This window comes from Lissotriton helveticus, chromosome 2_1 (genome assembly GCF_964261635.1).
Source record: "Lissotriton helveticus chromosome 2_1, aLisHel1.1, whole genome shotgun sequence".
In the NCBI taxonomy this organism is placed as follows: domain Eukaryota; kingdom Metazoa; phylum Chordata; class Amphibia; order Caudata; family Salamandridae; genus Lissotriton; species Lissotriton helveticus.
In genome coordinates this window covers 1,420,650,880-1,420,663,977 of record NC_136059.1, presented here as the reverse complement: position 1 = coordinate 1,420,663,977, position 13,098 = coordinate 1,420,650,880, and the positions used below count along the sequence as shown (strand labels likewise).

The window sequence follows — 13,098 nt, the reverse complement described above, 5'->3', positions numbered from 1 at the left end:
TGGTTCCGAAAGCTGCAGACAGGCTCAGCTCATGCCAGAGCACCATCCCACATATTTCCAAGCACTCTGCCTCCAGGATTGATGAGGCCTTCCATAGGAGTGACTGATAGGAACATATGTGTCCATTTTAGGTTAGGTATAGGCATACTACACCTAAGTAAGGGGTGGTTACACCGACTTACCCCAGCTGAGTGATCAGCCAGTTGTGTCAATTATGGAGGCCAGGCCAGGGGTGGCACAATACATGCTGCAGCCCCTGGTAGGCCTTGGAAGCACCTATGCCCTGGGTACCTGGGTACACTGTTACAGGGGCCAATAAGGTGAACCAGTTCCAATTTCGTTATGCACCTAAAGTACATGGGTAACAATTTAAGGAGAGAGCAATTAGCCTGGGGCCCTGAATAGCAGGATCCCAGGCCAACTATGTCAAAAACCAGCTAAACACCAGGCAAAAAGTTTGGGGGTAACCATAGTCAGATATTCACCTTCCTACAATGTGGACATGGCTATGTCCTCTACTGTGAGCCCCAGTAACCTGGGCAAGTACAGACAGACACCTTTAACCAATGATAAAGTGGCTCAGGCATACAGGGACACATGTGCCAGTGTCACCATGGTGACGACTAACTTTGTGGACCCTGGACAGATCATACTAGGTGATAATTACCTAGTGACCAATGCTAGCAATGTCACTACCACCCATAGTATGGCAGTTGTTAATTTCTCCTGGGGAGGGGTAACTGGCCTCAAAGGAGTTGTTGTAAGTTCAGACCTCCCTGTAGAGTGTTTATTGGGCAATGATCTAGAATCTTCAGTCTGGTCTGAAGTGGAGTATAGGACTCATGCAGAGATGCTGGGCATATCAGCACATGTCCTTGCTGTGACCAGGTCACAGGCCAAAAAGAGCCAAACTGAACAGGCCCTGGATCCTGAAACTATGGACCATTTGCCTACCAAGAGAAAGAGCAGTAGGGTTAAGGCAGTGCCTTCCCCCTGCCTCAGAGTGAAGATCAGCCTTCTGAGGAAGCTTATATTGAGACCCAAGAAGGAACTGTCCTAGAAGAGCTTGAGCCTGTTCAGGTTGAGTTTCGTGGGACAGGGGGACCTTCATGGGCAGACCTGAGGCAGGCGCAGCTGGACTGCCCCTCTCTTGAACCCCTCAGACAGCAGGCTGCTGCTGAGGCTGCTGGGAATGCTACAGGTACCCATAGAGTGTATTGGGATGAAGGGCTCCTGTATTCGGAGGCTAGAGACCCCAAGCCTGGTGCTTCCAGGAGGTTGGTCATACCTTTGACATTTACGGGCTTCCTTTTTACCTTAGCCCATGATATTCCCTTAGCAGGAAATCTTGGCCAGAACAAGACTTGGGACAGGCTTGTCCCTCACTTTCATCGGCCACACATGTCAGAAGATACCAAGGAGTTTTGTCGCTCCTGGGTCACCTGCCAAGCCAGTGGCAAATCAGGTGGCACCACAAAGGCCCCCCTTATACCACTACCTGTAGTGGGGGTACCCTTTGGAAGAGTTGGGATTGACATTGTTAGTCCAATGGATCCCCAAACAGCATCTGGGCACAGGTTTATTCTGGTTGTAGTGGATCATGCAACCAGATACCCAGAAGCTATTCCCTTAAGGACCACAACAGCACCTGTTGTGGCAAGAGCCCTCCTGGGAGTTTTCTCAAGAGTGGGCTTTCCGAAAGAGATTGTCTCAGACAGAGGTACACAAACTTTATGTCTGGATATTTGACTGCTAGGTGGAAGGAGTGTGGTGTAAACTATAAGTTCACCACACCCTACCATCAACAGTGCAATGGTCTAGTTGAAAGGTTTAACAAGACATTAAAGGGCATGATCAAGGGACTCCCTGAAAAGCTTAGACGAAGATGGGATATCTTGCTGCCCTGCCTTTTGTTTGCTTATAGAGAGGTCCCACAAAAGGGGGTTGGCTACAGCCCTTTTGAACTTTTGTTTGGGCACCCTGTAAGAGGACCCCTGTGTCTTGTGAAGGAAGGATGGGAGTTACCTCTCAAAAAGCCTAAGCATCACATAGTGGACTATGTACTTGGTCTCCGCTCCAGGATGGCCGAATACATGAAAAAGGCTTCTAAAAACCTTGAGGCTAGCCAGGAACTTCAAAAAGCCTGGCATGACCAAAAGGCTGTGCTGACTGTGTACCAGCCAGGCCAGAAAGTGTGGGTGTTGGAGCCAGTGGCCCCAGCAGCCCTCCAAGACAAATGGTCTGGACCCCACACAATTGCTGAGCAAAAGGGAGAGGTAACCTACTTGGATGTCCTTGGAACTCCCAGGAGCCCCCACAGGGTGCTTCATGTCAACAGGCTGAAGGCATATGTTGACAGGGCAGACATGGGCTTGCTCATGGCTACAGATGAGGGACAGGAGGAGGAGAGTGACCCTCTCCCAGACCTGCTTCTCAGAACCCTGATGATGGTTCAGTTGATGGAGTGGCCTTGGCGGACAGCCTCACTGACCAGCAGCAACAAGACTGCAGACAAGTTCTACAGGCCTATAGACATATGTTTTCCTTGACTCCTAGTCAGACAAACTGGTGCACCAATGAGGTGGACACTGGTGACAGTCTGCCTGTGAACATTAAAATCTACAGGCAACCTGACCATGTCAGGGACTGTATCAGGACAGAGGTCCAAAATATGTTGGAGTTGGGAGTTATTGAGCCCTCAGAGAGCCCCTGGGCCAGTCCAGTAGTCCTTGTGCCAAAGCCTCCCACCCAAGATGGTAAGAGAGAGATGACGTTTTGTGTGGACTACAGAGGTCTCAATGCTGTCACTAGGACAGATGCCCATCCAATACCCAGGGCAGATGAGCTCATTGACAGATTGGCTTCTGCCAAGTTTTTGAGCACATTTGACCTGCCAGCAGGCTAGCTGAAGATCACCTGATCCACCTAAAGAAGGTTTTGGAGGCCCTGCAGAAGGCAGGCCTAACTATCAAGGCTGCTAAGTGCCATATAGGGCAGAGTAAGGTTGTGTACCTGGGCCACCTTGTAGGTGAAGGTCAGGTTGAACCACTGGAGAGCAAGATCCAGACCATAAAGGACTGGACTCCTCCAACCCCCCAGACACAGGTCATAGCTTTCTTGGGCCTGTCTGGTTATTACAGAAAGTTTGTTAAGAATTATGGGTCCATTGTGACACCACTTAATGACTTGACCTCAAAGAAAATGCCAAAGAAAGTTCAGTGGACAGTCAGATGTCAAAAGGCATTTGATGACCTGAAGCAGGCCATGTGCTCTGCACCTATTCTGAAAAGTCCAGATTACTCCATAGAATTCATTGTCCAAACAAATGCTTCTGAGTTGGGTGTGGGAGCTGTTCTTTCACAAATGAATATAGATGGTCAAGATCAGCCCATTGCTTTTATTAGCAGAAGGCTGACCCCTAGAGAGAAATGTTGGTCAGCTATTGAGAGGGAGGCCTTTGCTGTGGTTTGGGCCCTGAACAAGCATGGCCATACCTGTTTGGTACTCACTTCAAGATTCAGACAGACCATAAGCCCCTCTTGTGGCTAAATCAGAGGAAGGGTGAAAATCCCAAACTACTCAGGTGGTCCATTTCCCTACAGGGTATGGACTTTACAGTGGAACATAGACCTGGAACTGACCATGGCAATGCAGATGGACTCTCCTGGTATTTCCACTTAGAACATGAAGACTCAACTGGTCACGGTTAGTTTAATGTCCCTGCATTTGAGAGGGGTTGTGTAGGAGAGTAGGGCCTGCTTCCTATGGTCAATCCCACTTTTTGCCCTGATTCACTGGTTTTTCGACTCTAGTGTGGCTGTGGGACTGCTAATCAGACCCACAGCCCAGCTGTTCTCTCTGGAAATTCATACCATGTACTTTAGGTACACATCCAATTGGGTATTGGGTCACCTTTGTGAGCCCCTGCATAGTGTACCATAGGTACTCAGGGCATAGGTGCATCCAAGGCCTACCAGGGGCTGCAGCATGTATTATGCCACCCCTGGCTGGCCAGCCAAACTGACACCACAGGCTCATCACTCAGCTTGGGCAAGGTCGTGTAATCACCCCTTGCTTAGATATAGTATTCCTATATCTACCCTTATATATAGACACATATATACCTCTAAGTCACTCCTATGGCAGGCCTTAACAATCCTGGAGGCAGAGTGCTGGGTTTTATGTGAGATGGTACTCTAGCATGAGCTGAGCCTGTCTGCCGCTTTCGGAACCATGTCCTTATAGCTGTTCTATGATATAGCCATACCATATACTCTTAAGTGCATTATAATCCTCGCGGTTATTGCTAAGTTTGGTTTGGCTTTATCGAAACATGTCGTGTAAGGTGTCATATGCTTTGGAATACTTCCCCCGCCAGTTCTGGCGGCGGGGGTAGCATTCCACCCTTCTAGAGGGAGAAGACATGTAAGTTCTTCTTTACCCGGTTAAAGTTAAACAAAGCCTCAGCATCACAAAATGGATGCTGCTGCCACAGTCACGAGTCTGACCTCCTGCTGCTGGACGAAGCTCCGGCAGGGGAGGCCTGGACAGTAGGTTTCCTGCCTTGGGAGGTGCTAGCACCTCCCCAGACAGACTTAGTGTATTGGGGCAGGGTGAAAGTCCAATTGGTCGCACACTGCTTGTCCTACCAGCGTGTTGCCCCAAAGCATTGTGGTCCATGAAGTAAGCATCAGCAGGTGTGCCTCTGCCAGTGTCTTGAGCAAAAATCACTGTCGCGTTGGCCATCCCTGGACACGTGTTTCGAGGTTGTTACCTCTTGTCAGCAGGGAATAGGCATGTATGTAGGGGTGCTGCGTAGGCTGCCAAAAAATATTCTCAGGTACGGTACCGCTCGTTGCACGCAGGTGCGTAACCCGGGCTCGTCAGCAACACAAGCTCAAGGGAGCCTGAATATAAAAGAAAGTCCAATTGGTCGCACACTGCTTGTCCTACCAGCGTGTTGCCCCAAAGCATTGTGGTCCATGAAGTAAGCATCAGCAGGTGCGCCTCTGCCAGAGTCTTGAGCAAAAATCACTGTCGCGTTGGCCATCCTTGGACACGTGTTTTGAGGTTGTTACCTCTCGTCAGCAGGAAATAGGCATGTATGTAGGGGTGCTGCCTAAGCTGCCCAAAAATATTCTCAAGTCCGGTACCGCTCGTGGCACGCAGGTGCGTAACCCGGGCTCGTCAGCCCCACCAGCTCAAGGGAGCCTGAATATAAAAGAAAGTCCAATTGGTCGCACACTACTTGTCCTACCAGCGTGTTGCCCCAAAGCATTGTGGTCCATGAAGTAAGCATCAGCGGGTGCGCCTCTGCCAGAGTCTTGAGCAAAAATCACTGTCCCGTTGGCCATCCCTGAAAACGTGTTTCGAGGTTGTTACCTCTCGTCAGCAGGGAATAGGCATGTATGTAGGGGTGCTGCGTAGGCTGCCAAAAAATATTCTCAGGTCCGGTACCGCTCGTGGCACACAGGTGCGTAACCCGGGCTCGTCAGCCCCACCAGCTCAAGGGAGCCTGAATATAAAAGAAAGTCCAATTGGTCGCACACTGCTTGTCCTACCAGCGTGTTGCCCCAAAGCATTGTGGTCCATGAAGTAAGCATCAGCGGGTGCGCCTCTGCCAGAGTCTTGAGCAAAAATCACTGTCGCGTTGGCCATCCCTGGACACGTGTTTCGAGGTTGTTAACTCTCGTCAGCAGGGAATAGGCATGTATGTAGGGGTGCTGCGTAGGCTGCCAAAAAATATTCTCAGGTTCGGTACCGCTCGTGGCACGCAGGTGCGTAACCCGGGCTCGTCAGCCCCACCAGCTCAAGGGAGCCTGAATATAAAAGAAAGTCCAATTGGTCGCACACTGCTTGTCCTACCAGCGTGTTGCCCCAAAGCATTGTGGTCCATGAAGTAAGCATCAGTGGGTGCGCCTCTGCCAGAGTCTTGAGCAAAAATCACTGTCGCGTTGACCATCCCTGGACACGTGTTTCGAGGTTGTTACCTCTCGTCAGCAGGGAATAGGCATGTATGTAGGGGTGCTGCGTAGGCTGCCAAAAAATATTCTCAGGTCCGGTACCGCTCGTGGCATGCAGGTGCGTAACCCGGGCTCGTCAGCCCCACCAGCTCAAGGGAGCCTGAATATAAAAGAAAGTCCAATTGGTCGCACACTGCTTGTCCTACCAGCGTGTTGCCCCAAAGCATTGTGGTCCATGAAGTAAGCATCAGTGGGTGCGCCTCTGCCAGAGTCTTGAGCAAAAATCACTGTCGCGTTGACCATCCCTGGACACGTGTTTCGAGGTTGTTACCTCTCGTCAGCAGGGAATAGGCATGTATGTAGGGGTGCTGCGTAGGCTGCCAAAAAATATTCTCAGGTCCGGTACCGCTCGTGGCATGCAGGTGCGTAACCCGGGCTCGTCAGCCCCACCAGCTCAAGGGAGCCTGAATATAAAAGAAAGTCCAATTGGTCGCACACTGCTTGTCCTACCAGCCTGTTGCCCCAAAGCATTGTGGTCCATGAAGTAAGCATCAGCGAGTGCGCCTCTGCCAGAGTCTTGAGCAAAAATCACTGTCGCGTTGGCCATCCCTGGACACGTGTTTCGAGGTTGTTACCTCTCGTCAGCAGGGAATAGGCATGTATGTAGGGGTGCTGCGTAGGCTGCCAAAAAATATTCTCAGGTCCGGTACTGCTCGTGGCACGCAGGTGCGTAACCCGGGCTCGTCAGCCCCACCAGCTCAAGGGAGCCTGAATATAAAAAAAAGTCCAATTGGTCGCACACTGCTTGTCCTACCAGCGTGTTGCCCCAAAGCATTGTGGTCCATGAAGTAAGCATCAGCGGGTGCGCCTCTGCCAGTGTCTGGGGCAGGGTGAGTTGAAAGAAATGAGACACTGCCTGGGGCACACAAGGTGCTCTACGCATAGCCCGGTTCAAACCAGTTGCTGGGGTACTCTAGCCCCAGCTCTGGCACGAAACTGGACAAAGGCAAAGGGGTGTAAATACCCCCTTCCCAGGTTCCACCCACAGGAGGGACCTAGCAGGTAATCCAGCCCCTTAATTTGGTATAAAGCTAGGAGCTGAGTCTAGAGACTTTAGATTTATCCTGGAAAGAAACTCCGACATGAACTCTTGGACCTTCGATGTTCCATATCGACTGGAAGACTGAAGACATCTCCCTTGTGGTCAAGGAGTGACCACCCTGTGCAAACAGGCACCAACAGTAACTTGCCAGTTTGCTTTGTTGCCGCTCCAGCCGGATCCCGAAGACTTAGCGACACAGCCTCTGGACTTCCAAACTTCTCTGACTTTGATCCACATCCACAGCAAAGCTGAGACCCGTGGTGGACACGAGACGTGGGACCGGACATCCTGCCGTACCTGCTTTTTGCTACTTGTGCAGCTTTTGAGGCATCCTCGAAGTTGTGCATTGGGAATTGAGAAGCCCCAGCTCCGAGCAGTAAGTGCACCGAAGCTCAGCCCTCCACACTCCATGAGTGCCGCGTAGGGCCTGCGCCTGGATTTCTCCTTGACGCGTCTTTGCGGTTGCTAGTCCTATGGCTAGTGGCCCTCCTGAAGACTTCCTTTTGAAACAACACCACTTGCCTGGTTGCTCTGGGCTTGCTCCTGCTTTCCTGTAAAGGGGAAGCTCCCCAGACCTTGCTGGTCTGAACAGAAGCCGATCTTCCCTTTCTGCATGGGTTGCCTTTGCCAAGGCTTGTTGGTTCCAATCCGGATTCCGACACCACCAACAGTGAGATCTTTTATGGGACAGTCTGTATCCAGCTCCTGGTCATCGTTCATGCCTCTTGGTCAACGTGGCTGCAGAGACAAGCTTCACATCCTCACCTGATCTCGACATCGCCTGGTTCCTTCCTGGTTCCTTCCCGACTCTGTTCCCTCTGCTTCCAGGTTCTTCACTACTCCGATCCACCCTTGGATCCATCCGGACATCTTCCTCCTGGTCGCTTGCATCATCTTCTTGCAGCTCTCCATAGGATTGATCGATGAAACCCGACACGAAAGAACACCTATGCACCCGGCTTCCCTGGGTGAGGTAACTTGAGTACTCTGGTGCTCCCGTGGGTAACAACTATCCAAGTGTCCTAGATTAACAGGGTTTTCCCGTAGTCCACCCGGAAGTGTCCGAAATCCACTACTTTGTAACTTTTACGTTCCCATTGATTCTCTATGGTAACTCACGTGTGTGTTTAGACACTGCACACGCCTCCTGTGGGTCTCTTACTTCCATTCCTTTGGTTGATCAGCGTAGCTCCAGTGATTTCCTAGGCACTAGGCCTACTCACCATTCCTGAAGTGGTTCTTATACCACTTCTTTAGTCTATAGTTCGTGAAGCCCCTTGGGCAGAATTGTATTTGTGCAACTTATAGTATGCTTATTGAGTAACTGTGCTGTATCTCGAACTCTGACCTCATAAAGAGTGCCGAGGGGTTGTGTTAGTAATAAATACATATATATTTGATATATACCTTGTGTGGTGTCTTTTCATTTGGTATTCAAGGGATTATAATTGGTAAAACAATTGGCTTCACATGTTCTCTGAAGTATTAGCCTAAGACTGCTTTGTCCATGCTACCACTAGGATAGCTGGTATATAAGGTTGACTTTACAACCATCACCATAAGGGTTGTTTGGACTGGCGCAAGGTGCTCACTAGAGTAGTGAACATCATATACCAGGCCAACTTCTCACAGGGGAGAATCTATTACATGTCTCAATGACAGGCTTGGCAGAACCAACCCGCTCCCTAGAGATATGACCATATTTTACTTGAAAAGGGTTACGGGGAAGCTTGCAGAAATAGCCAGGTGGTAGATTCAATGCAAGTATTGTTCTTCGAGGGAAACCTGTAAATGGCTAATAAAGTGCTAACAAAGGTTGGCCTCCCAAAGTTAGGCACCACAGATTTACTGTCCAGAGATTCCCTAGAAAGACCTACTCAAGAAACTCTATTGGTGATCAATATTTGGCTGGATTCATAGACATTAAAGTTCAAGTTCCTTGTCAGCCAATGGACAATTTTGAGTTTTAATTGATCCGATTTTCAGATGACCCAACAATCAGAGCTGGGCCATTTTCCAAGATGAGCACATAGGGATGAACTTCGGTAGGAAGGCTGAATACCAGTAACCTACCAAGGCTTAAGCTTGTACTCGGCTGACACGTGAAAGAAATAATCTGCTCTGACATAGAAGTAAAAAGTCACCTAGGTTGCGGATTGGTAGAGACAGCAGCATTTGCAACCGTAGCATTCACATTAAGAGGGATTGAAAAAAGTGTTATCACCACAGATGGTAAACTAGTGGGGGGTGGTTGTCTTCCTGACATGTTGCAGCAGAAACCCCTAAGCCAGGTAAATAATTGTCTGTAAGGGGAGCCACCATTTTCCCAAATTCACATAATCTTGATTCAATCTTGGCCAGCTGTGATAGTAAAGGAAGCAAAAACACTTTGGTGAACGACTTTTGGTCTAGGCTAAGCTCCCTGCTCAAAGAAGATTGTGATGAAATTGGGCTAAACAGATCCTGCCTATTGACGCTTGGATACAGGGTGGGTCATGGAGACCCTAAGGTAGAGGCTGAAACATGCTATAACCCTTTCTGCTCAACATTTTATGGCAAGGTTTGTTATGTCAGCGATGACAGAGACCATGAGGGAGATCGGAGGTGGCAGAGAATAATTCTCCCCTTCAAATGAGAGTATTCTCTCAGCCAACTCTATCTCCTTAGGTATCATTCCAAATGAATCTTCAAGAAATTTAGCAATTATTGACCCCTTGGCTGGCACGCATGTCGAATTTGTTGTCTTACACGTGTCCAGAGCTGATGGTAGAAGAATAATGTACGCGAAAGAGGGGTGGCACAGCCCAGCCTTGTGAAGGTGCAGATGTGCTCAGACAGTCTCGCTCTTCACCAAGTGTTCGCCTGGGCATGTCCTGCGCAGTGATTGTGAAGCATTCTTATGAAGGGTCAGCTCATGCCACCTAGACCCACAGAATTATGGGCCTTGTAGTCCTTATTCTGCCCCCCAGTGGCTAGTAGCCTCAGCATCTAGCAACCAGAGAAAGTATGTCCCAACGAAGCGTCCTTGTGACGGGTCACCCTTTTATTTCAAGGTTTAGGATATCAAATACTTGTTAGTTTTAAAATACTTTGTATTGATTGTTTGTTAGTGCCATGTTGTCCTCTGAAGGTATATTGCACTCTACACGTGGAGATCAGTGGCATGGACCTTATATGTATTCTGTGGCCTAGCAATGACAGGAAAGAGACATTTTAATTAGGAAATGCAGAACATATAAGCAGTCCACCATTTCAAAACAATGAGAGATACATTATCAATGGGTGGAGAAGCTCTTCTGACCAGGAGATTGTACTCATTGGCATATACAGTGCTATAGTATTTCTTGACTTTTCAAATTTGTGTATCTTCAAGGTTCAATGATTTTATTTCAAGGTTGCCTTACAAATCTTATATTTGAAAAATTAGACTGGAAGAATGGGTTGTTACTTGTGAGGGCGCATTGAGAGTAGACGTTAATGCTGAATACCTTAGCTCTAGTAGGTCTACAGCAATGACGATTTACTTGGCATCAAAAAGACCTTTCATGTCAAATGATTACAATCCAAGGGCACCCAGCTGAGGACCCTGATTCATGCTTGTCAAATTACTCACATCAAATATCTTAATCATTTCATGGCAAGCCAGGGGCAGAGTACTTTGAAGTATGGGTTTGCAGAGTTGAAAAATCTACTGACTGGGAACTTTGCACTTTTTAAAACTGTCAGCTTTGCCGAGTTTAAAGCTCATATTTTTTTTTAATGAAAAGGGTACCTTTTGCAGCAATCGGAAATGAGTCCCACAGCCGTAAACGATCATGGATGGACAAGCGCTCTCAGGCAACTATCTCGTGCCCTGAGACCCGTTCCAGATGAAGTCAGGATCTGGAGCATCCTAGCCAACGCTCCCTGCATTTTCTGCTGTCATGCAGTGCCAAGCTTTACACATCATCCCCTTTCAGGACCACTGCAATTCCCTGCACCATCCCATGCCTCTGTGCACCACACCAACCCTTGTCCCCTCCTTGGCACCTCATACACCTCAGAATGGGAGGATTGCAGAGTCACTGCCCAATTTTCTTCCGCAGTACATTCAATCTAAACATCATCCTGCAGCAAGACATTGTCACTTCCGCAGACGGGCCAGGCCTTAAAACTTCCTATCACGCAAAGTCATATGAAGTCAGAAACCTTTACGGACTAATGGCTAGATGAATGCTTTGCACACCCCTAACATTAAACAGAGGAAGGGACTAAGGTTTTTTTCTTGATATCCTGTCATTTCACTTTAAGTGAGAAGTCCGAGGGAAAGACGAGTGTCAGAAATAAAATCATAACAATGCAGTATTTCTTGTCTAGAAGTTGGGCGGATGAGAAACAGTAGATGCATTTGTTATGTTCATCTAGTATAAAATGTTTTACCTGCAAACCCTGAAGAGGTTAAACTGGCTTCACTTAATGATGTGATCCAAAAACAATAATGTTATGAGAAATGTTTAAAGTACTGGCAAAAACGTTAAAAATAAATAAATAGTTCAAGCAAGAAATGACTGGTAAGCATAGGAAAAGAACTGAACTGTCATAGAAACTTTACTCAAAGGGGAAAAGAGTCACAGTTGAGAGTGAGACAAAACCTCAGAACCAAAACTTAAAGACATTCTGACAAAATGTTTGCAGGTCACAATAGAGATTAAAATGTGGTTAAAGCCAGCAGTCAGAAAAAGAGAACTATGGCGGGTAGTAAGAACAGGGTGGGGAGAGTTAAAATTGTGACTACGTCAAGTGATACTGTGAGTAATGTTAGCTCCCTTAATAGCCAGAGTATCTGAAACTTATGCTGAAAGATACTTCAAGAGTTTCTTGTGAATTAAGGGCATTTTTCTAGCTGTGTTACTTTTTCCAGATCCCAAAGCTGAATACATTAGAAATAAAAAATGTTGAGTGTCTTATTGCCCTTAAATGTATATTCTTCCACTGAGCCAACTGAAAATAAATAAAGATCATGAAAAGTTCTGCCTGACCTTTATTGATTCCACTAAGCCACTCTTTTGCGGTCAGTGCTGGAAGGCCTCCAGGTGTGAGCGGATATATGTCGTCCTGGTACGAATCAGACTGCAAAAGACAACAGCAACATAGAATTAGGAGACAATATACATTGCACACTCCTGCTTATTCTAGATTGTTTCCTCTGCAATTCCTATCCATTGTTGCTGCTAGACACGTTCCTATAGAAACTAACATCTAGGCTTCCGTAGTGAGCAACCTGTACAAGATCACACTTGCTACCAAGCACCTGAGGCTGCTGCTTATAAATACCATTATTCGGGCTCAGTGAGAATGCAAAAGACTTAAAAAGCCCCTTCATATGCAAGTCCCTGTTACAAATGTGATTAAACCCTCCCAACTCAAAATACATAACAGTTAACACCCCTCTATAAGGATTTGCACTGTGCACAACAAACCATGAAACAAACACTGTAGAATGCACGAACACATCCTAACAAATGAACCCTTATACATGACCAAATCACTACCACTGGGTTCCCGTAGCCTCGGCCCGGCAGGCCCTGCTCGCTCTCCTCCCCGTAATCTTATCTCGTAACATTTTGCTGTTCATTCAAAGACCAAGATCACACCAGACGCGGTTTCCCTGAGGGCGCCTGTTTCCTTTTCTTCTTTCTGTGACTGCCAAGTGAAAGAACACACAGCTCTTTTTCCCAAGACGACTCACGACCAGCAAGGAACGAGCAGAGGCTTTCAAACGGCGTTCACATTTTAACACCCGTGAAAGCCCAGGGTGGGCAGGTCTTTGGTACTATTTGCCAACAAGATTCCTACCAGGATTTACCTTCAGAAACCCTGCAGGTGAATAGCACAGATTAAGACATTTGCACGTGGGCAAACAGTACATGTGTAATTAGTGCATTTTAATGAAATGCCTGTTTGAGACTTTCCACTTGAAATGAATTAGCACCAAGGTTTTAATAATCAGAACCGTGGTCAGCACAAAGGTTCATTTTATAAGACCGATGTCAA

At 47.7% G+C, this 13,098-nt stretch overlaps 1 protein-coding gene across 2 annotated transcripts in view; it reads right to left on the bottom strand.

Annotated features, from left to right (window-relative positions):
* Nucleotides 1-13,098, bottom strand: part of LOC144818695 (coronin-2A-like) — a 993,991-nt gene that overhangs the window by 148,897 nt on the left and 831,996 nt on the right. For both annotated transcript variants that reach the window (XM_078676349.1, XM_078676350.1), the window contains one exon: nt 12,084-12,174. In XM_078676349.1, coding sequence (XP_078532475.1) covers nt 12,084-12,174 — 91 coding nt within the window. The remainder of the gene's footprint in view (nt 1-12,083; nt 12,175-13,098) is intronic.